This window comes from Ptychodera flava, chromosome 21, assembly GCF_041260155.1.
Source record: "Ptychodera flava strain L36383 chromosome 21, AS_Pfla_20210202, whole genome shotgun sequence".
Lineage (NCBI taxonomy): Eukaryota > Metazoa > Hemichordata > Enteropneusta > Ptychoderidae > Ptychodera > Ptychodera flava.
This window is the reverse complement of record NC_091948.1, coordinates 3931160-3954367: the sequence shown is the minus strand read 5'-3', so window position 1 is coordinate 3954367 and position 23208 is coordinate 3931160. Positions and strand designations below refer to the sequence as shown.

Below are 23208 nucleotides of genomic sequence, written 5' to 3'. Positions count from 1 at the left end.
GATTCAACTCTATAAAGAATACACTCAGTGTGACAGTTTTCGGACAACATCAGTTTTCGGACATTTAATGACATGCTGTTCGTTGTACTCACTTCACTCTGTATTGATAGCATTTTATAAGTCATGTGACAGCATATTAAGTCAGGTGATGCTGCTGTCCCGTTTTGAATAGTTATTTTTTTCGGTAGAAGCTATTTCGGGCTACAAACTTGGCGTACGATACAAGGTGTCAAAAGCAACACACAGAGACAGCCCATGTCCGATATGTAAACACCATACACGTCGAAATATACCTGTAGTTGCGTCGTCCATGGATTGAACGTCACTAATTTATCATGAAATTTTTACTAACAGGTTTCTAAACACATCGAAATTGAAAATCGGGGATTTGAAGTTTCAAAATATCAATATTTAGCCCCTATAATCACATTCCAAATACGACGTCCGATTACTGTGATAGCAATCTGATTACTACGCACTCAACATGGGGTCAGAAATTTGGCAACTTTGACCCCCTAAATACCACTTCTGTCCTATTAACAATTTTAGGATAAACACAATAAAGTTTCGAAAGGTATGGTAATAAGAATTTGTACTGCTCGTCATTTATGAAACAGCTTTGGACGAAATTCACTACCCTGTCCGAAAACTGTCACACTGAGTGTACAAGTCCTGTCTTAGCCTGCGACAAAAATGTCACTAATCATCCTGTAACTGTGAAGATGTCTTGGTAATATATGAGGCAAATATGGGGTATTTATATTCACTACAAACAAGGAAATTACCACCGCTCATCATCCTCCACTGAGTGTTGGATGATACAATGTGCAACTGTTCTTACCTATGCTTAAGGGTATTTTCACAATAGCACATATTCTGTAGAGAACTAATTAGAAAGTACAAGAGTGTTGAATAAATCAGAGATATTTCGTAGAATATATGATGAATTGTGCCAATGGTGGGTACCCTGTATACAACAGATTGTAGTGGAGTGAGTTATGATGAATTTCTTCATGAGCAAGACATTTACAACAAGGGTCTTTTAATAATAGTTTCTGATTGAAAGAACATTCAACATTGGCTGGTAATGTCTATTTAGTTTTGGCCTCCCTCAACATACAAACTATCATTATACATCTTGCATTGAAGACAACAGAATTTTGCGAGCACTAAAAATTCATACGGAATCCCCTGTGCAATGCATTCTGGGGCTGTCTTTGTGCGTTGAATGTAGACTCTCCACAGTCGCTGTGCCTTGTTTTGTGCGCGCCCACGATGGGCCTGCATTCGAAGGCTACGCTGTGCAGCTGTGAGCACGCGCTGCCAGACACAGCGACTGTCGGTCTTACAAGTATATGAATATTCATAAGGGTAGTGACCTCAAAGAAACACCTATCTAACTGGGCAGAGAGAGTATATACTAGTAGCCGGTAGAACCTACATACGTGGTATGTTTTTATTTTCATTTTTCATTTTATTGGCTATGTTGCTGTCATTTTTGTTTTGATTAAATCCGACCTGTCCCTTGCAAGAACGTCCAGACCCTGGGATTCGCGTCGCGTCTCTGAAGGGCGCGCGTGTTCCAACAGGGGAGAACGCGAATCGCAGGGTCTCTGCCAGACTACGTTGAATGTTGAACGGTTTCAAGGGACCAATTGGACAATTGCAAGAATATGTCTCATGCTCTGTGCACATAGTTCACAGGTTACCCAGAAATGTGTACAAGAGAGCGTAGCATACTTACACTATAAATCAGAAGAAAAATTGCTGACTTTGCATGAAAATCAGTCAACACTCTGCCAATTTGACGCCCCAGTCATGAATGTAAAATGTATAATAATGTTTTGTGTCAGGCGATAGGCTGCGCCAATGTCCTCCTGCATCCTTTATGGTATTTTTGTAATAACCTTGTAATACTGTAGGGAGACTTAAGAGGGTCCAATTGGCAGGATCTGGATGATTGAGTGCAACTTGTACTAAATGACACACAAACATATGGTGTTGTCTGTCAAGCCTGAGAAACACTTTCTGAGTATAGAGATTGTATACAATAAACACAGAGCATCACCAAGGCAGTGAGAAGGATGTTGTTTTTGTCATTAATTTTCAAAGTATTTTCAGATCTGTATTTCTGTGGATACTTTTCATAAATTTCTTTATCTTAGCTTGTTTTGAACAAGCGCTGATAGCCTTTGCATCTGGACGTCATTTACATAATAATAAAATTATATGATATAATAATACCATAGATATTTTTACACAAAATCCCTTCATGGAATACAAAAACCTTTGAAAATAGGGACTACACTGGCACAGGAAACCTTGTAAATAGTTCAAGACATTCTCTTGAGCAGCAGAGACCCAGGAATGGTATTGACCCGGGCTGGTTCTGCCACGGCTGTGCCCAGGCAAGTTTCAGCAGCCTGGCATATGCAGAGGTGAATATTGGTTTCTCACAGGCGCTGGGGGCAAGACAGTGGGCAGTCGGTGTGAGGACAAGATCCAGTAAGTACTGAGGTAGGTCTGATTCTTCGACTCTCAGCAAAGCTGTTGAATAACAGGGAACAAAATTCAGGTATGCAAGAAATAATTCAGTGAAATGTTGGTGTTACTGTAAAAAGTCTGACTGAAATGTTTTGTGTTTGTGACATCAAATGGAATTTATCCCTTTCAAACACTTCTGTTGATAGCAATCTTATGGTAGGATCAAGTACAGGTATTCAGACTCTCAAACGTTTACATTTTGGTCTATCACTTGTTGGGGCTGATTTTGAAGCTGACGTAGTGAAAAGTTTTCACAGGCTTAGTGTTATTTGCCCATAGAGTTAACAAAGGTATGGTGGCCATTTTAGATTTCATGTGTCAGTAAATAGTGGGTAATTTGTTTCTCTGGTACCAAATTTTGCACAGTTACCCCTGATTTTTATTTTTTATTTTGAAAGGGAATGGTTTAAAGTTTCCTTGAAGAAAATTAGTGCAAAAATCTTTCAATGTTGAGGCACATACTACCTAAATTCATGCTCAGATGGTCTAAACTGAGCAAATTTTAGTATGTTAATTGATGGAAAGCATATCTTCCAAAGGAGTCCAAAAACACTGATGGAGAGGCAGAGTTCTGTGGAGTGGGTTTCCTTTTCTATGAAGAAAAGTAATCTGACATTGAAATAATTCTTGCCCCACAAAGCTTACAAACCAGAGTCGTCATTCATGAGGTGTTGTTACACTGGTGGACATTTTTACAAGTTGTTCAGTTTAAATGAACAGCAATTTTTTCACAACAAAGGCGGATTTAATTCAACTTTAGCATCTAGTATATTGCAAAGTGAAGTCGAAATTTTGGATCCTTTCAGAATTTCAAAATTCCTGATCCTGGCGTATGTACACCAAAACTTACATTTTACAATGACTTGATGAATCTGAATGAAGCATCATCAATGATGTTCAACTTCCAAAATATTGGAAACATCTATGTGTCATTTTTGTACATGTTCCATATTAGAAGATGCACAGAAAGCGATATAATGCCTGATGTTTGGAAAATGAGTGGTTGCCAATGACAAAATGGAAAACTGACAAGGGACAAATGTCAGATAAATTTGATGATGACAAAGTGAAATTTTAAAGAGGCTGTGATATACTGTAGGTCTGGTAGAAATTGAAAACTTACCAGCTTGTGAATTACTGTAGTAGTGTACAGCTCTGAGACAAAGTTCTAGAAGGCACTGGACCTTATGCTTGGTGGGATCTTGAAGGATAGAGAACTTCTTGATTTCTGGTGGTAGCAATGCACTATATCCATCAACCTCAACAAGGAGCCTTGTTTCACCAGCTGTTCGGTGGATGTCTGCAGTGCCACAGCTGAAAATGATGATACAGCACTTCATTAGTGCGCCCCCTATTGCAAGACTTCACACTGCTGTTGTTTTCTTTCAAATGAGAGCAGGTAGTGCTTCCTACATGTATACATTTGTACATACATGTACTTTTCGCTCATCTATTTCAATAGCTTTCTTGAAATCATTTACTTTTGCAATCTTTCCACACACATACAAACAAATTAAAATAGAACGGAAATGGCATTTAGGCTCCATACGAAAAGATACTGTCTGGAAGATTTCACACTGGAAAAAATTTACTGGACTGCTATACGCTTTTATGATGTCGCTTTTATGATGTCGTTAACGATTTATGATATTGTTGACCTTGAACTCTCTGTACTTTCCAAAATACTGTCCTGGTTGAGTGTTTAATGGCTGCCAATTAGGCACATACATTTGTTTGGAAAAGAACTCTTATGTCAAGAGCTCACAACTTTAAAGTTATGCACTGAAAATTTTCAACGCTGTATGCTCTCAACACTCCCTCAACAACCCCTGGTTTGTAAGACATACAGATTCTAATAACATGAAGACTCTCGCAAACCCTTGTCGGACACACAATATGGCCGCCTCATTCACCAATTTGAAGCTGAGGTAACGCAGCTAAGCATACTGGTGTAGCTGGCAGGGCCTTGTTGTGTTATGCATTGGTGCTGCACAGGACATGTCTTTTGTGAACCTCTAGTGCCTCAATGTACAACAGTACTCATAATAGACACCATGGAAATTTGATAAAACTGCACCCATGTAGGGGAGACTACCTCCATTGTTTGCAGAAGAGACATAAAGGCTGACCTATTTGTTCCAATCTCTTTACTCCACAGACTAAAAGGCACGGCAAACAATGCAGGATTGTTGTCAACATAGATGGACTTCAGAGATGGCATCATGCCAAGATCTGAAACAAGTTGAACAAAATAGAATATAAAAGAACATGAATTTAATAATTAAGAAATTTACATACATGAAGAGATCATTGAACTTGAAAATTGTCTCTCTACAAAAATTTGAAAATAATATCAATGAAACAGAAGTAAAAATCCCTTGCATATTAAGTTGAAATGTTTTTAGAATAGTAAGGCCAATCCTCCATTAGGAAGAAATATGGTTGCTTTAAAATGCCTTGCAAAATGAGTAATTAGAAACATACCACCTAATTTAATATTGAATTGTACTATGGCACATCATGATACCAGTCTTGCTTCAAGTGAAATCTACCCTGTTAAACTTTGTAATCAGTTCACTGGGGACAGAGACAATAGCATGTTATTTTTCTAAAATAAGCCAAACTGTACATTGGTTTCCATGACAACTAGGGACATGACAACTTTTCAAAATAAAATCTTGTACCAAAAAATATAGTTTGAGTGTGATATCAATGGATGAGATGCCACTTGTTGACTGAAGGACATTGAATCTTGAAGAGTTTACTCACAGCAACTCATTATCATGTTATGGAACCCCACAACAAAAAGATACAACACAGTACATATGTATGGTGGTGGGGGTGGGGATAAACAGTGAGGGGACCTACCAGCTGGAAGATGGGTCAGTTTGTTGCCGGTGACAGAGATCTCTTGCAAGTTATGCATTTCCATGAGGTGTCTCGGCAATTCCCTGAGTTTATTTCTGTCCAATGTGAGTGATTTGAGAGATTGACATTGGCAGATTTCATTCGGAATTGACATCAGCTTGTTGTTGATGATCTCAAGATTAACCAGCTGTTTCAGTTTACCAATTTCTGAAAGGAAGAATGGAAAAAGCACAAAGTTTCTTTAAAATTTTGAAAACACAGCCAAAGAGTTTTCACTGATAATATTTAACTGTGTGAGAAACAATGTAAGATTTCCTGCAACCTGATTAAAGAGACTCCTTTCTAATGAACAGCAGATCAAAATATTTTCCTCCTCAGGATGATCAATCTTGGGTATCTATTAAATTTGTCTCACAATGCGTAAACATACACTCAATGATAAAACAAGGCTAACACCATCAGAAACATACATGTAGCCACACTCCATTAAAAAACATTTTTAGAAGTTGACAAAACTAGAAACATTATCATTGCTCTGGGAGGATCAACTAAGAAGTGACCATGACATGCATACCCACATAGAGATAAACACAGAAGCAAAGGTCATTGCCCAGCCAAGGCAACAGCCTCATTTTTCCTATTCATTGCTGTTTATGTACGGAGTAAGGTAATTGAAAGGACCTACTCTTTCAAGATATATCATCTGCAGGTCATCTGTCTGTGGGCATAAAAACAAGATTACCCCATTTCAAATAACAGCTATCTCCTATCGCCTTACATCTATATTCATGGCTTTTCCCATCTACTCTTCCTCCCTGCACACTGAACTTCACAAAAAACTTGGGGCATTTGAGTACTTACTGAAAATAAAGTCTAACAAAAACAGTGCCTATGACTCTGGGCTCCCATTTTTTATCACAATATTCTAATATTAGCATGACCTGAGTCATGGTTATCTGCCACACCAGTTTGGCAACTCATTAGGCTCCTGCGTTTCTGTCCATGTCTCAGTTAACATTTTAGACAAAAGAATGCAAACGAAGGTCACCTATTATGGTGCTGGTATCTGGTGGCAACGGACGCCATTGGAATAGAACTGTTTTGAGATCAAACGTCAGTGTCACTATAATGATGACACTAACACATAATGGAAATTTTCATAACATTTCCCATGCAGTCGGTGTATTCAAGCAAGTCGAAAAGTTAACAAAAAATAGATAAATCCATGAAACCAGCTATGCACAAAATATATATGAAGCATAATTGGGTTAAAAACTGTGTTGTCATTGGCGGTGAGTATAGCATCTGCCAATTTTTGGACAATATCTTCAAGGTTAACAAACTGAACTGGACGACGAAACAGGATGGCCACCATCACTGACTGAAGATAAAGTCAAATGTTTGCCACGATCCATAAAAAACAAATTTGTAGAATTTTAAATGAATATTTGGGATTAGAAATGTAAGTTGTGACCAAATATCATCTGATCTACCAAAAAACCCAACTGAAACAGACACAAACCACCAGTACAATTACAAGATAGACATTTTCAAAATTTGCACCAAGGTTTAGCACTTTATATAAAATTCTTTGTTTGCTGTCCACATGTTGATATGTTTTGAGAGAAAATTAAGAAAACAAACTCAATGTTAACACTATTACAAATAAACTATTTTTCCAGAAGAAACCAAATAAAAAATAAGCTTATGTTAATACACCTGTGTTTTTTGTCTGTATTTGTTTTTTTCCCTAGCTTGCTGGTAGGTTTCTCAAAAATCCAAGGATTGAAAACAAAGAATTTTCTTTAAATGACAAAAAATGGTTAACACGGCTACCGCCACACAAATATACAAGTGCCGATTTTCACTAACAGAAATGTAAGTAATAATAGGAGCACCTAATATTCTGAAGGTACAAAATGTTCATCCAATAAGGACATCAATATCCTCCCTTATGTAGAATATATAATTTTCTTGGCGCTAACGTTAGAGCAAAGTGCATTGGAAACTATGCTACAATGCATCCTATGACTTCATAGGCTTTGCGTACGCATCATGAAAGTAATCCCAAATGGACATCTTATAACAATACAGTTTTCTTCACTGGTAGGGTGGAGCAATCATGCCTGTATCTTCATCAAATAAACTCAGTCTAATACTGGTCAGTATTTTCAACAGAACCCAAGTTGTATCAGGAGGTAAGCTTTAAATCTCTTCAGGGCAAAGTCTCACTACAAATATCAGTAGTTTCATAAAAATTCAGAAAAACAAACAAAAACCAAATTTGAAGTAATATTTGGCTAATTTCTTGAAAGAAATTTTTCAAATCAAAATTCATAATAATAGACTCAGGAATATGTTTTCAGCTAAACAAAATTGAATAGCCTGGTTTCTTGGACTGTGTTACTGATAATAATCGATTTGAAAAATTTTAAGTAATGTTCATTGGTATGAAAGTTCTATACACCGACGGTGCTTTTAATGTTAGTCTGACACTAGGAAAATCTGCCTTGGGAACAGACATTTAGAGTTTCAAATTTCTTCAATATATGTCTCTTGTTTACTGCTTATGGGGACTCAATTTACAGCTGTTGGAGTAAGAAACATTTTCACTGTCTTAGTTTTTCGAAAATTGAAAATCTTATGGTTTACCATCAAGTTACCAGTAATTTAGGGATGGCGGCCATTTTGCATATCAAATATTGGTAAATGTCAGGCAATTTTTATCTCAATACCAGAATTTGCACTGTGACCCCTGATTTTTGTTCTTGATTTGGTGACAGAATAGTTGAAAGTCTTATTGAGGAAAGCCACTTTCGAGACACATCCTACCTGAATAATAGATATCCGCTTTTCTCAAAGTTACAAGGCAACAATCACAAAATTTTAATTTTTTAATTTCAATTTCAATAGCTGTATGCGACAATGCCTGTAAGAACCTGCCATTAAAATTTCAAAGCAATCTGGTGACTTATTTCAGAGAATAAAATTTTTGTCTGTGGAAACCTGTGAATCAAATTTCAAAATTTCAACACAATTCAGTATGTATGTATTGCTCTTGAGTAAACAGTTTTTAACTAAAATGGCAAAAGTGATAAAATTCACTGGTAATAGAAAACACAAATATTGTAATTATTATATTATTTTACCTAACATACAAATATATCAAAAGCCAGAAGACCATCTGTTCTTGAAGTCAGCACTTTTGACAATTTTCACACTTTCAGTCGAAAGTATCACTATTAACCAGTAGGTTGGCGTGGATGGAATCGCTTTTGACTAGGAAGCAAGACTATATAGTGAAATTTCCATGAGGTATGGGAAGAGTTGCTGCCTGGTTACAGTTTCTGGGAATTACGAATCTGCTGTGAGCAGCCATTATGAAAGAAGCCAGGACACATCCCAGGGCTGCAAGTATTGCAGCTAGGCCAGTCCAGTAATCACACTGCTAAGCAATGTCCTCATTAAAGAGATGAGGACCATTGTATGGCAGAGTGATTATGTACTTTGATGAGAACACAGAAGTCTAACAATTGCTCCACTGTACATGTTTGTCATATATTTTTTGCAGTCCTTTTGTTGATATGTTTGTGTTTACTTATTTGTTTACTTATTTGTTCACTTGGTTTTGTCTCTTTCATTTACTATTTTCTTTTACCTGTGCATCGTTTATTTGTTTTTTTGTTTTTATATTTACTTGTCTAATATTCAACTGTAGCCCTCCCTGTGGCTAAATGTTTTGAATAATACGTTCATGTCCCTGGTTTGAATTTCATATCATGTGTGGTGAACCTGACTTTGATTTATGAGAATGCGATTGAACTGCCCCTGTTGAAATAAAAGGTCAGTGAAACAGTTTACACCTGAATGGATCTACCAGCTAAGGTATGTATCACACAATAGACTCAAGATCATGTACACATGACATCCATTTGTGATGGTCATTGGGACAAGAATACTCAAGGTGATGTCCACTTGACATTAATGTATGTCAAGTTCTTTGGACAAGAATTTTGAAAGTGTCTCTTTCTTTGACGAAAGATAGCTCACCGAAAAAATCATATAAAAAGGCATTTCTGGCTGTACACGAATGTACAAAATAGCCAGCAGCCGGCAAAAACAACTAGTTGTCAGCTAAGATAGCCAGTTGTGAAAATTATTAATTCTTTAAAAAGATAGGGACATTTTGCACAAATTTCATGTGCTCATCCACTTTTCGTAACTGCCTGTGGTTGCATTTTTGTTACCTATGCCCAAGATTTTCTACACTCATGGTCAAACAAATGTGTTGATCCTTTCAAACATGTTTGATCTTTCCTATTCGGCTATACATTGAGCTTAGCTTGGCAAAATCAGAACACCCCTACCAGTTTAATAGCTTGGTCTAATCTCACCAATCATGAATGAAGTAGCTGTTCTACTCTGCAAGGTTAGGGGTGTGTGCCAGTGTTCAAGTACATCAGGCCTAATCATGATATATTTAAAGCCTTATCACTTCGCTCAGGGATATAGCCATTGTTAGGATTGGGTCGAAATTCTGGTGGGCTTATCCGTGGCGAAGCAATATATACATGGGGTGGGTGGGCGGGAGACCGCCGCCCCTCTCCGTATCTCCTCTACACCATCGGGTCTTAGCCTACTTCTGTGTCGCCTTCTCCCCGTTTGCAATGAGGAGAGATAGTCCGGATGACACCTTTTCTATTTATACCTTATAAATTTGCATATGGCGGATTACTTTCACTACGTGATGCGGCTTTGAATAACTATATATTTAAAGCCTTATCACTTCGCTCAGGGATATAGCCATTGTTAGGATTGGGTCGAAATTCTGGTTTGCTCCCTGATGCTCTACGCATCATATTATTCTGCTCCCGTTAATACCCATACCTTAAAAGAATCCCAATCCCAATCATTAACAACGTACCGGGAAGAAAAACAGCGAGATCCGATACGCATGTTTCAAGATGTTTATTATTCATCTATATGATATGGAGTACACACTTAGCTTTACCAACCTAACTAATATCTGTATATTCATTAGTGACATCCTCTGTATAGATTATAATATAGGCCCTTTACTCAAAAGCCTTATGGAAACCAACAAGTTCATCCATATGCTTATATGTGTCTGTAATACTGCCTGATGTTTCTACTAAATTTACGAGTTTGTCTGCTGGTGCGCCGAGTTGTGTAACTTTTGAAAGCTTCATGTAGTACCTAGCTGTCTCTTCCGCCTTCCAGCCAACATGCTCCATGAGGGCGTACATGTCTGTACCCGTCATGGCAAGTGAGATGGCGCATGCGCTTCGACAGCCATGCGGTGTTTCTCCTGCATTAATACCAACCTCCTGTAAATATGATTTCAGCCTATAATATATTAATTGGGAAGACATAACTATTGTTCCTTGTGGGGCGGTTGGCCGGAAGAGATAACCAGTGAGAATATTAATGCCCAGGCTGCTGGCTAAAGCGATATACGCTTCCAACGAATTGACAGGGCACATGACTAAGTCGGAACATCTTTTAATAGCAAATAAATTTGTGGAGTCGCCTCTTAGCGTCTTTCCAAATGTATGATTAAAGAGTAAACCAGAATCGTCAGGAAATCTCAAATTTCTTGGGTTTTCACGTGGCCTAGGTCGTGTGCCCTGTCTCCAGAAAAAGACAACATCTTGAAAAAGGCCATGTCTCTGGCTAATATATATAACTGTGTGGGCGATTTTGCAAGCATTATCTTTTGAAGTATATGTTCAAATACAAGTCTCATCTTATTAATAAATAAAGGCGTAGCTTGCTTTGGCGAGACCAGGGCTTTTGCTTGCTCTTCGGCTATTTTCTTTACATATCTATCAATTATGTATGAATGGATTTGATTGGGTGTACGTTTGTCAACGCCACTTGCTAGGGCCTGGTAAAATGTTTTTTAATTTGAAACCATGTTTTTATGGTGTTAACACGCAACCTTTTGGGGCAGGAGCACTGCTGCATACCCGTACGCCCTAAGTATGGGCAGGTCACTTTATGTACCTGTGACTTGGCATCCTTATCTTTATAGACTAGAAATCGCAGAACATCATGGGGGGGAGGCAGTTAAAACCGTTTTCGGTTCAGTAAAGGTTAACAAAAAAAAAAAGTTCAAATTGCTGTACAAAACGGTCTTTTTGTATTTCATGAGCGGAACGAGTACCTAACACTTCTTCCAATCGCTGGTCTATAGCTTCGACGCCGGGATCAGTATTACTACTATCACAAGTGTCAGTTGTTTGGCAAAGAAACTGTGGAGTCTTGGTTTTGCAGACTTTGCAGTTTTCAAGGTTTGTATTGTTCGCCCCACACATCCAGATATATCGAGAGATATATTGTGTTCTAAGCACAGGTAAAAGATCTTTCAGTATCTGATTTAGTTGTTGAGATTTGGAGCCCGGGTAACCAGAATTCCACGCATACATGAGGGTAGCGGAGTCTGAACAAACGTTCAATCGTGCATTTTTCAGTTGCTGGCCGAATGCTACTAGCGCTCTAACAAGGGCTTCTGCTTCTTTTTCCACTATTGGTCTATTCCTCCATTCTAATTCCCAACTATCTCCTATTGACGTCGACTGAACCGGGCTAGTTTGTAGAATCGCTCCCCACTTGTAAGAGCTCGCGTCTGTGTATGCCGTAATTATTGCATGTTTCTCGTCACGCCAGGGAAATGGACTTACACATTTAATCAAATTGCGCCACTCGTCTAGTTCTTTCCTGAGTGGGGTACCGATACGAATGTTGATAGTGTTCTTAGCGGATTTTTGCGCTTTCGATAGAGCAAAGGCCATTTGCCTGATAAAGATCCGAGCGCATGGAATTGCCAGACTGAAAGAATACATTTCCCCATGATTTTTTGCAACAAAGGAATTGGTATCACACTCTCACCCATGGCGTATTCTACTAACTCTAAGAAGCGGAGCTTTTTTGCGGGGGAATGATGAAAGCTTTACTCTCGGAATCTATCATACCTAAGAGAACCAAGGCTTTCTGCGGTCTAAGTACACTCTTTTTTAGTGCTATGAAGTAGCCAGTGTCTATACATAACTTAAATAGGATGTATGCTGCCGCCTCGGTGAGATCGAAATTCGACCAATCACTGTGCGTGTCGCTATTATAGGCCGGTCTCAGTGGTCCCCCGTGTCTATCGTCGATGTACTGTAGGCAGGGGACACCTAGGATACGCGCGTGACTCGTGATAGCGTAACCGACAGTATGGTAGATATACGCAGATAGCTTCCAGCCAAACGGTAGCGTGTTATTAAGATACCATTGCCCTGCCCATTGAAAACCAAATATTTGCGATCTACTTCCTTAATAAGAAGGTGGTCATAGCCACTTTTATCGTCACACTTAAAGTGATAATCATATTGTTCAAGATATCGCGAGACTTCAATCAGCTTGTCTAACTTAAATGGGATGTCTCTGATCCATAGATTAAGATATCTCATATCAATACACATCCTAGGTTTTTTTGGTTCTACAGTAATAGGCATGACAATAAAAGGTGGGGGTCTATGCCGACCTGCCCGACAGCTGAAATAGCGCCAGTTTGGATTCTAGAGGAGATTGACTGAGAAATGAACTCAACAAAAATTTACACAGGCAGGATTATTGGCAAAGATACGAGCTGGTGGGGTGGAACTATCATACAGTTTTCCTTTAAATGGACCTTTATAATGTTGAAAATACTCCGAGACTCCGACTCCATTAGTGATCCATTCCATGACAGGATCGTGACTACCAGTAGACATAATAGTTTCCCAGTTACATCTGTGTCGATGTAATTCTCCTGCGATGAATTCATCGGGGCAGCGAAAAGCTAATGTCGTTGGGGAAGCTCTCATCTTTCCCATCGTTACATCCCCGATGGTGGGGTTACACTCCAGGCCCTGTCGAGGGGCACCCTCAAAAGTTACCCAAGAGTAGGTAGTTCTAGGCGTCGGAATTTTTTCCACCATAAACTTTTCCCATGGATAACATTTTTATTCTGCAACAGAACAGATCAAGGCCGAAACATGAAAAAAAACCCACAAAATTACCTGTGAGGGCGCCCCTAGACAGGACCTCGAAATGCGAGGTGTGCAGGTAAGTACACGAGGGTGCTATGGACCCCCTGTAGAAGGGGATGAGGAGGAGGTATTACTTTACATGGGAGGCTTTGAAGAATGGCGCATAAATTTTGACACCTTGGACGCTATTTCCTCCTCTTCCTTGTTTCCCAGTAGAAGAATCAACAACCTGCCGGCTTCCTGCCCAAAATCATTAGACTCGAACTGGGCTAATACTGCCCGAAACCTAGGCAGTTTTGGATGAGCTGCAACCGTCGCTCTGTCGACCAGTGCCCTCAATGCGCTGACGAGTTGAACCCTGGAGGCCAACAATGGTGTGTGCGCCAATTCCATGACTTTCGACAGGGCGTCCTCAACGGATGCAGTTTCCGCCATATCTTGAAGCTTCTGAATTTGAGTCTTCAAATTCTTCATCTCGTCAGCCTATAAATTCAACCAAGAAATATCAGCCGTCAACATCATTTCAATATTATAGTAGACAACATTACCTACTATCGCAACAACATAGCGAGATGGTCGTATACTCTACATCTGCATACTCGCACATTTCTTTGGCATAATCACAGCACCCCACTATGCCCGCCGCTGGCATCACTATCATATACGTTTTTTTTTGTTTTTTTTTTTTGTCGTTTTTTAATCATTTATGCCACTTCTCCACAATGTATGCACTAGCCTTACTATAACGTCCACTCTTGAGGTCTGTACGTTATTCCCACAGCAACTTCTCATCTGTTATTGCTGTATTCCCCACATACAATACCATCCATCTATATGTTACTAGAACTCGATCACCAAGGGCTTGTATTCCCCTACAGGCTAAAACACTGATGGCACCCTCGCAGTAACTCCTCATCGAGTTATCTACCTGGCCAATTCTCCCGGCACCCTCGCAGCAACTCCTCATCGAGTTAACTACCTGGCCAATTCTCCCGGCACCCTCGCAGTACTCCTCATCGAGTTATCTACCTGGCCAATTCTCCCGGCACCCTCGCAGTAACTCCTCATCGAGTTATCTACCTGGCCAATTCTCCGGCACCCTCGCAGTAACTCCTCATCGAGTTATCTACCTGGCCAATTCTCCCGGCACCCTCGCAGCAACTCCTCATCGAGTTAACTACCTGGCCAGACTTAGCGACTTCAAGTAAAAGAAGATAACAGGACGGTGAAAAGAGGGTACAGAAAGAGAAACTAAACACAAGTATGACGTAGAATGAACACAAAAGAAGACAAAAGAGAGAGAAATGAGACTGCAGTATCACATGGAAAACACAGACAGCTGGCTAACATGAATACTACACGTGCGCAAGCAAAAGAGCAGTGAACATGAACAAACAAGCCAAGTGACAGAAATGAAAAACAGGGGGGAAGGAAGCGGAAAACGTATCAGCGAAGAAATTCCAACTTGAAAGCATCTAGACACGTGTGCACACAAACTTGCGGCATGCTAGCGCCCCTGGAGAGACCAGGTGAATGACTCGTACCAACAGGTGGTAGCGTGCCAAACGAAAACTGACTCGTGCTATTCCTTGCATAATTCGCAATTATCTAGTAATGAAATGACGGCGACATACACACAAGCAACGTATCAAACAGTCTAACAAACCAGCTCTACGATACGATATGCTCACCTGTGAAGGTTGGCTCTCCTGTGGCCCTATCTGGGGTCTAGGCGTTTCTGGTCGTGGTTGTTTGTCATTGGCTCCCGTGGTGTTTGCAAAGCAGTACTGGCACGGGAATTCTCAGCATTCTCGGGTGGTTGAGAAGCAGCAGTCGCCCTAGTAGACGGGCCTCCGTGTGCAGCAACAAAGGCTTGGCTGGCGCTAGCAACTGGTTGAGACGATGCCATGCTGTGTCGCTGGTCCCGTGTGCAATGAGGAGAGATAGTCCGGATGACACCTTTTCTATTTATACCTTATAAATTTGCATATGGCGGATTACTTTCACTACGTGATGCGGCTTGAATAATGAAATAGTCCTTCACTGACCTGGCGGTATCCTTACAAGGTCATTGTTTGACAAGTGCAATTTCTTCAAGGTCGGCACGTCTCCTATTTTTGGTGTTATGCACTGAAGATTATTACAGCTGACGTCGAGGGACTCCAAACACACCATGTTGGAGATTTCTACATGGAAAATTCAGACAAACATCTCAGTAATTTTGTAACAATATCTAATAAAGAGTAAGTACGCAAATATTTAGGCTCAGACTAAACAAAGGTTATTGACATCTGTTTCTTGTTTTGCTAAAAACTCCAGTAGTTATCATAATAATGTATATCTGGTATGATGATATGTTGATTCATTTGCTTTCCTATGTGGGATATTTATCTATTGTTTTATATATATATATATATATATATATATATATATATATATATATATATATATATATATATATATATATATATATATATATATATGTATGTATGTGTATGTGTGTATGTATCTGTGTCTGTGTCTATATATGTATGTATGTGTCTGTGTGTCTGTGTCTGTGTCTATATATGTATGTGTGTGTCTGTGTCTGTGTATATATATATATATATATATATATATATATATATATATATATATATATATATATATATATATATATATATATATATATATATATATATATATATATATATATATATATATATTATATACCGGTATATCAATATAAGTTAGTTTGTTAAACATCACAGATATTTGCATGAGGGGACATACCATCTGGTAGCTGCTCCAGTGAATTTGAATGGACATATCTGCAATGAAATGATGAAAATGTAACACACATAGCCCACCCATAAATTGCACAGTGATGCTCTACATGTTGGAGTTATGCTGGAGAAATAGAAAAATTTTTCTACTTTTTTTCCAAGAATTTTCATTCATGCAGTCATTAAATCAATCTGCAGGACGGCAACTTTTTAAGGTCCTCATCCCCATTCAAAAATTTATTAAACATTGTAACTTTTGATGTTTGAACCTACTGTAAAAACCCTATCACTTTGATCACTGCTAGATCTTTGGAAAAATCATGTTTATTTTAGCTCTTCTAATTGCACAACTGGACTGAAATGGAACTTCTCCAATTTCAATCAACTCGACCAGATGACTAAGCCATCAAAAATGCTATTTTGTCAGTAAACGAACAATATTTCAAGACATATAAAAATCAAATAGTATCCTAGAAGGGGTATGTTTCTACATCCACAGATGACAAGCATAAAAATCTTCCTATTACCATATGGAAATTGCTGTTCTATAAGAGAGCTAACTGTCATGGAACACAACCCTTTAGTCTGCCAAGTTGATATTTTACCATCAGATCAAGTTGGTTAGAACTAGTGATAAAAAACTGATGCATAGTACGTTCAATGTGATGGTACATTTTTACAAGAAATTGAGAATTTCAAAGCTCCACTGAACATAGATACTGTAGACATGATTTTTTTACAGACTGAAAGCTGCTATGTATAACAGATCAAGCCAAATGGGTTAAAAATGTGTCCAGTTTTGGCTCGATATACTGTACTGCTCAGTATACTGCTTTTTACGGACTTGGCAGATGGGGAAGTGATACCGATATGGTAGGAAATTTTAAAATTCAGATGTGAAAGGGTCAAGGTGACCTCTTGGTGGCATCAGCATGTACCGGTATTTTCTATGTCTTTGTCAAGGTTTGGGAAGGAAAGGACCACAGTCTAGGAGAGGTGGTCATTTTCCACTTTCAGAAATCATTGTCTTTGATGAAAAAACACAATTGAAATGACTAGGTAATCCCTACATCCAACGCAACAGCTGAAACACAGCTATAATAAAACTGTTTCTGAAATGGACTCCATGAATTGGCAGATCGTCCATGTAGCCGACACGAACACGAAGTGTCTGTTACCGGCTACCAAAAACTATGAAAAATAGTCAAGAATGAGCTACAAAATCACTATCAGTTTTAAGTTGCAGGTAGAATAAGTCTGTGCCTTGGTATAAAATACTATAAAAATAGTAGAAAGTGAACAACCAGCTGAAAGTTAGTTGAGGAGACCTTAACCGCATATCATTTGCATCTCATTGTCGGCTACATGGACTGTGTGCCCATGAATTTCAATAAAGTGCTTAGTGATGCGACAAGTTACAACAGTACAGGTTGTAAAGTAAAGGTAGGTAAACAAGTCTGGTATGTGTTTGAATAGGGACACCTTGATGTCATGACCTTATTAGACCAAAGCACTGCTTGCAATTATGCACCTATCAATGATTCCACTGGGGACTGGGGAGGGTGGGGTGGGCAACAGGGGAAATTGTTTGCAAATTGTATACCAGGACAGGGGAACTTGGTCACTACAATATGCAGTGTGTGTACAATTTTGACCGATACCAAGTCCTAACCTATCCTTGCATATTCGACATATCTTTGTAGCTTATGGGTGGGGTATTTGACATGCCTGGGAATGTAAATGTCAAAAGCCCCTGTCAGGTCCGTACTGATCACACCCACTACCTTCAATTGAATGGTCATAAGCCTTGAATGTCATGATACCCACCAGTACATGCTTAAATTATATGAGCTGGACATGTCAAGGATAACAACTTACAATTCAACAAGTCTTGTTAGCTGTCCTATATTGGATGGCTGAAATTGCAAAGGAAAGCAAAAGAGTTACAAATTAGAATTCAAAAAATGTAGTTCATGTGCTTTTCTTTGTCTTCAATTCATAAATGACAGAGGTGTCACATACACTTGCTGTAATGTACATGGACGCCATCAAAATGAGGAAAATGGAAAACAAACAAGTAAATAAATACACAAATGTACACATAAATAAATGGATAGACATACATGCACACAAACACAGCAACAGCAGATTGACTGAAAACATATGACAAACATGTACAGTTGGGTAATTCTGAGATTTCTAATCAATCTGTGAGATCATCCCGCAACACGATGGTCCTCATTTGAGAAGCATGGTGATTAAATGCAAATCTGATCATTTGTCTTTGCAGTCATTTTAATTCATCATCCTTGGTTACACCTGGACACAGATACATTCTCAACTTAAAGATGTACAATCAGAATAATCAAAACTATTGTTACACTTTTGAATTTGGGATTTTTGAATTCTAGTATATTAGAGAAAACAAATATTAAGCCAAAAAGATAGGATCATTCATGCTTGACTTTTGAATAAACTGATAAGGTTAAATGTCACTGTTTTTCACAAAAATCATTTCATAAAAATCAATATATAAACCATTCATTTCAAGTTCATGCAGTGATTGAAATTTTTACATTGTAATCATACAATAACACAAAGAAAAAAATGTGTGAATAAATTGTATAAGTTATTTTTTACCAAATTTGTCATTATCACACCTAAAATTTCAGAGATTTAAAGTTTTATTAGATGGAATAATAACATTTTCAAATCTTGTCAATTTTGTCACACTTTTACAAATTTTAGGTACTGTCTTGTACTGTTCAAAAACATTATACATTTGGGCAGGTAATCCTGCTAAATTTTTCAATAATTGGCAAAATATTGTTGTCTGGGGCGCTCTGCAGCAGGTATCACTGATCCCGCCAGATTTGGATTAACTCTTGTCAGATCAGAATAACAGATCAAAAAAGGCCACTAGTGCATTTAAAAATAAAAAAAAGGTGAAAACTCAACAGAAAAAATGTTAAATCAATTTGAGAACTTGACTTGGCTCTACAAACTGCTGACATCTCAATATCCACTACTACAATATTTATACGCATGTTGTAAAAAGGTAGTTTTGAACATCTGCACACAGAACTGAGCGTGTACATCCGTAATAGCAAATTGGCTGTCATGATAGACTGTTATCCCAACGCAACTGGACCTCAACGTATAAATGATGATATATCCTTGAAATGTAATAGCACTGACTGGTTCACTGGAAACAACTGTTCAAGGTAATGACTAACAAGAATTTTGGCTCTGAATTTGCATACATCTTACTGTACTATGGATATTATTGAACACACCAATGAAGATGTCAGTGACTTCAATAGGGCAAGTACAGCAACTAGAACAGATTTAGAATTGACTATACTCACCAAGGATTTTAGCAGGTTCCTCTTAAGGTATAGCCGTTCAACTGTGTCTGCTATTGGTGGCTGGAGAAGCTCTAGGGGTAAACTCTTTAAGCCTTTGTAATTCAGATACAGTATGGTGTGGCCGTACTTGGCCGCCTCCTCTAGGATGTCTTCCACCATGCTGAACTCATGATCTTCTGCCAGCATAGTCACACGCCGGTGGTTTGTATCTTGGGCCAAGGAGAACATGAACACATTACTGTCAATAGAGGGAGCACTCTCATTGACTGACGATTCACCTGATAATAGAGTCATAGAATACAAGAGTTAGGTTTCAACTGGCAACAAAGCACTGTTGCCTTGGTGATCTGACGGACATTACTGAGGAAATACATACATTGTTTTAATGCCTCATCTGCAAAATCCTTCCTTCTGTTTTTTTCCCAGTGAAAATTTTACACATCTGAATTTCTGAAAATTTCATCATTTGTTTGCATAAACTATGTATAGTTAAGCAATAAACCACATCAAACAACGGTACACAACGAGATTTTGACCAGATCACATCATATGTGCAGGAGCTAAAGTGAGTGCATTTATGAAGTGAACTGGACAAAATCATAATTGGGTGTGGCTTATTGCTATTATATCATTATAATTGTACATTGAAATTCTGGTGTAGATCATCGAAAAAGGATTTTTGCTCTTGCCAAGAGCTCGCATGGGTGCCAACAGTGCTGTATCTCGAATATATCATAGTTATTTTCACAATTAGACCAATCAGATTGCTGTGTTTGCGCCATCAATATACTGGTATGATATAATTATTAACAAGGCATTTTCTTTGCAAAAACATTTATTATGTGATTAATTTACTGAGCATATTTTTATTGTATACTTCACATAAACTTTACCAAATGTAATTTTTCTTGAAAATGGAACTCCTGGCAATGGGGTCAAAGGCCTTGAAATGCAAAACAGATCGGATACACAACTATACTATATATATCATACCAGTATATTGATAGTGGAAATGCTGAACAGTGGTACATTCGTGATATAGCACCGTTGAAATGAGTGGGAGTTTAAAGTTAGAAAAACGCCCTTTTTAATGATTCACACAAGAATTTCCATATGATATAACAGAAATAAACCACCATAGCAACAGGTTTACCATGCAATTTTGATCAACTCACTCCATATATGCACTTGTTATCAGCTACGGCCCGTAGGGCTACAAATACTTTCCATAGAAAACGTGGCAATTTTGCTGGTAGATCTGCTGAGCACAGAAATGGCCCCCACTGGCAGCGATCGAATCTCTTCTTACCTCATGGAAATTTTACCAGAATCTTGCTTCCTGGTCTAAGCAATCCCATCGACGCAAACCAAATGCTCAATAGTCGTAATTTAGGCTGAAAAATGACAGTTGAACGACTCTGAGAGTAGTTTTTCTTTCAACTCTGCCTCCAACGGACAAGATCTTGCAGAAAAAACACGGCAAATAAAGGCCTGTGGGCTACAATTATTGTAGCTGCAGTACAGTAGCTCGAGGTTTTGCGTTGGTATTCGGGTCGGGCGGTCTGGTTTTGCCATCCGACCCAAATATAACCCAGGCAAAACCTTGAGCTACTGTACTGCTGCTACAATTATTGCAGCTATACATACATGCATTATTATTCATGGGAGCATTCAGTTTGATGGCCAAGGGTGGGCCGGCAATTTCTTCCTGTGCATCAGTCAAAATAGGTGAACCCCCTACCAATTGCTCCCCCCCCCACCCCTACCTCCCCCCCCCCCCCCCTTTTAAGATGACAAAAATTCATGAATGCTTGAATGATAACACTGGCATTTCTGGTGCATAGATTCAATATAACATCGGTGGAAAACATATTTTTTCCAAGATCCTGCTCTTCGTCCGGAACTTGTATACATTGTATAGTGCGTCTCGGTAGGTTCAAAAAGTTCTTAATCACTTTTGCTGCCACGAATTTCATGGATTACAACATCCTCCTCCTCTTCCTCGGCAAAAAGCTGTAGATATGTCACTGTCACTCTCTCCATACTAGTAGTAGTAGGGCTATAGGGGAGGGGTAGGGTACATGTCTTGAGTTATACAGTCTATGTATATAGAGTACAAGAACGCCTGTAAATTTCACATGGTGTGTATTCACCACTGAAATGTGTACACTTCATCAACTCCAGGCGAAGCCATCTTGTTTGTTATTCATTCAAGTCAAGAACTTACCCAAAGCACTAGTCATGGCGAAAACCTTCGATAGCTAGGGGTGCATTCGTAAGACAACGTGAAAGGATTCTGAATTCATCAATAGAGTCTATGCTTCATAACAAGGGCCATAAAGTTATCACTCATGCCATTGATTTTTCACGCTGACATCGGTGCTTCCTTGCACGGCCCAGCTAGTGACCGTGATCAATCCGCAGCATCATCACACCTATATCTGCGTGCTATATCTGCGCCGTTAGTGAATGACCCCGGCTGACTTTTGCAGTGCGCCCTCACCATTACCCGTGTGTTAGGATTCTGCTACAGTGCTGCCTCACTCGAGAAGGGTATTGCATCCCACCTCCGAGCTCAAACATTATTTATCTATATATAAAATGTCAATTTAATTATGATTAATATTTGAAGTGTATATAGCAATTAATAGTGGAAGAAATAGTAAATAATTCAATACCGAATTTAGGGTACATCCTTGCTGCGGATCCGTAGCCCCACCACTCCCTTTGCTGGTTGTGTTGCCACTCCCCTAACACAACCAGCAAAGGGAGTGGTAGGGCTACGGATCCGCAGCAAGGTACATCCCTATTTATATTATTTAGTTTGGAGTATCTTTATCATTTTTGGCTTGGATTTCTTGTAAATCCCATTTGATTTTGCTACCGTTTTGGAGATTGTCTGGATTTGTTTAATGTGTCTCTCTCTACTAGGTTATAAGTGTACGTGGGAATTATAGTTTAGCCTAAAATCATTATTCAGAACTTCAAAGACTGACAATATTTCTGAAAGTTTCAAAAACATGCAGTAATTCTGGGATATATTCCAAAAAAACATGCAGTAATTCTGGTACATTCGAGGACATTATGCATAGATTATTTTGGGGATTGCAGGCATACTGTACTGGTGCAAGACGTGAATTTCTCTTGGTAAGAGTATATCGAAAATTTCTCTTGTATGATATCCGCTGTCGCAGGCGTGGAAAATCATGAAACATGACCCCCTCCCCCGACTCCTCTTTGCAGTTTTCAAATTTAGGATGACCCCCCCCCCCCGATTTTGCCGGCCAACCCCCGGCGGTAATAACTGAACGCTCCCTAAGTGCAGAGACGCTTAACGTTTTATAGTAAACCATCAATTCAAATCATGTGTCCTGGGAATCGCCCCAGAAATAATAGCGATTTTATCAGCATTTGCATTTCCCTAAAATTCCAGGAGTGGGGGACAGCTGCCCCCCGTCAGGCTACGGCTATGGTTTCTGCGTGACTTGACTCGTGACCGTGTGAAGGTCAATACTAGTAAGGATGTGTTCATTTTAATAGTAATGTTGTAGAGTGATTAGCGTACAACAGTGGAGAACTGAATCTGTTGTCACAGGCACCGTTATAAATAAACTCTGTAAATATAAA

General features: G+C 38.9%; 1 protein-coding gene across 3 annotated transcripts; it reads right to left on the bottom strand.

Moving 5' to 3' along the window:
- Positions 1-1465: 1465 nt before the first annotated feature.
- LOC139121140 (leucine-rich repeat-containing protein 28-like) lies at positions 1466-22034 on the bottom strand. 3 transcript variants are annotated; one of them, XM_070685793.1, is made up of 10 exons: positions 21809-22034; positions 20891-20975; positions 19582-19859; positions 18092-18129; positions 16221-16258; positions 15497-15634; positions 5413-5619; positions 4674-4776; positions 3668-3858; positions 1466-2547 (listed from the first exon to the last, which is right to left on the bottom strand). In XM_070685793.1, the coding sequence occupies exons 3-10, from the start codon at positions 19807-19809 to the stop codon at positions 2303-2305; spliced, it is 1188 nt and encodes a 395-aa protein (XP_070541894.1). In that variant the 5' UTR covers positions 19810-19859; positions 20891-20975; positions 21809-22034; the 3' UTR covers positions 1466-2302. The 3 variants fall into 3 exon arrangements, with proteins under 3 accessions (XP_070541894.1, XP_070541893.1, XP_070541895.1); XM_070685792.1 differs by lacking the exon at positions 20891-20975; XM_070685794.1 differs by lacking the exons at positions 20891-20975; positions 21809-22034 and adding an exon at positions 20757-20870.
- Between the last annotated feature and the right edge of the window lie 1174 nt (positions 22035-23208).

Coding starts and splice junctions, on each gene's coding strand:
- LOC139121140 (XM_070685792.1), bottom strand. Junction 4,777..5,412: donor ACTGACCCATCTTCCAGCTG/GTAGGTCCCCTC, acceptor AACTTGTTTCAG/ATCTTGGCATGATGCCATCT. Junction 2,548..3,667: donor CTACAGTAATTCACAAGCTG/GTAAGTTTTCAA, acceptor GTTATTCAACAG/CTTTGCTGAGAGTCGAAGAA.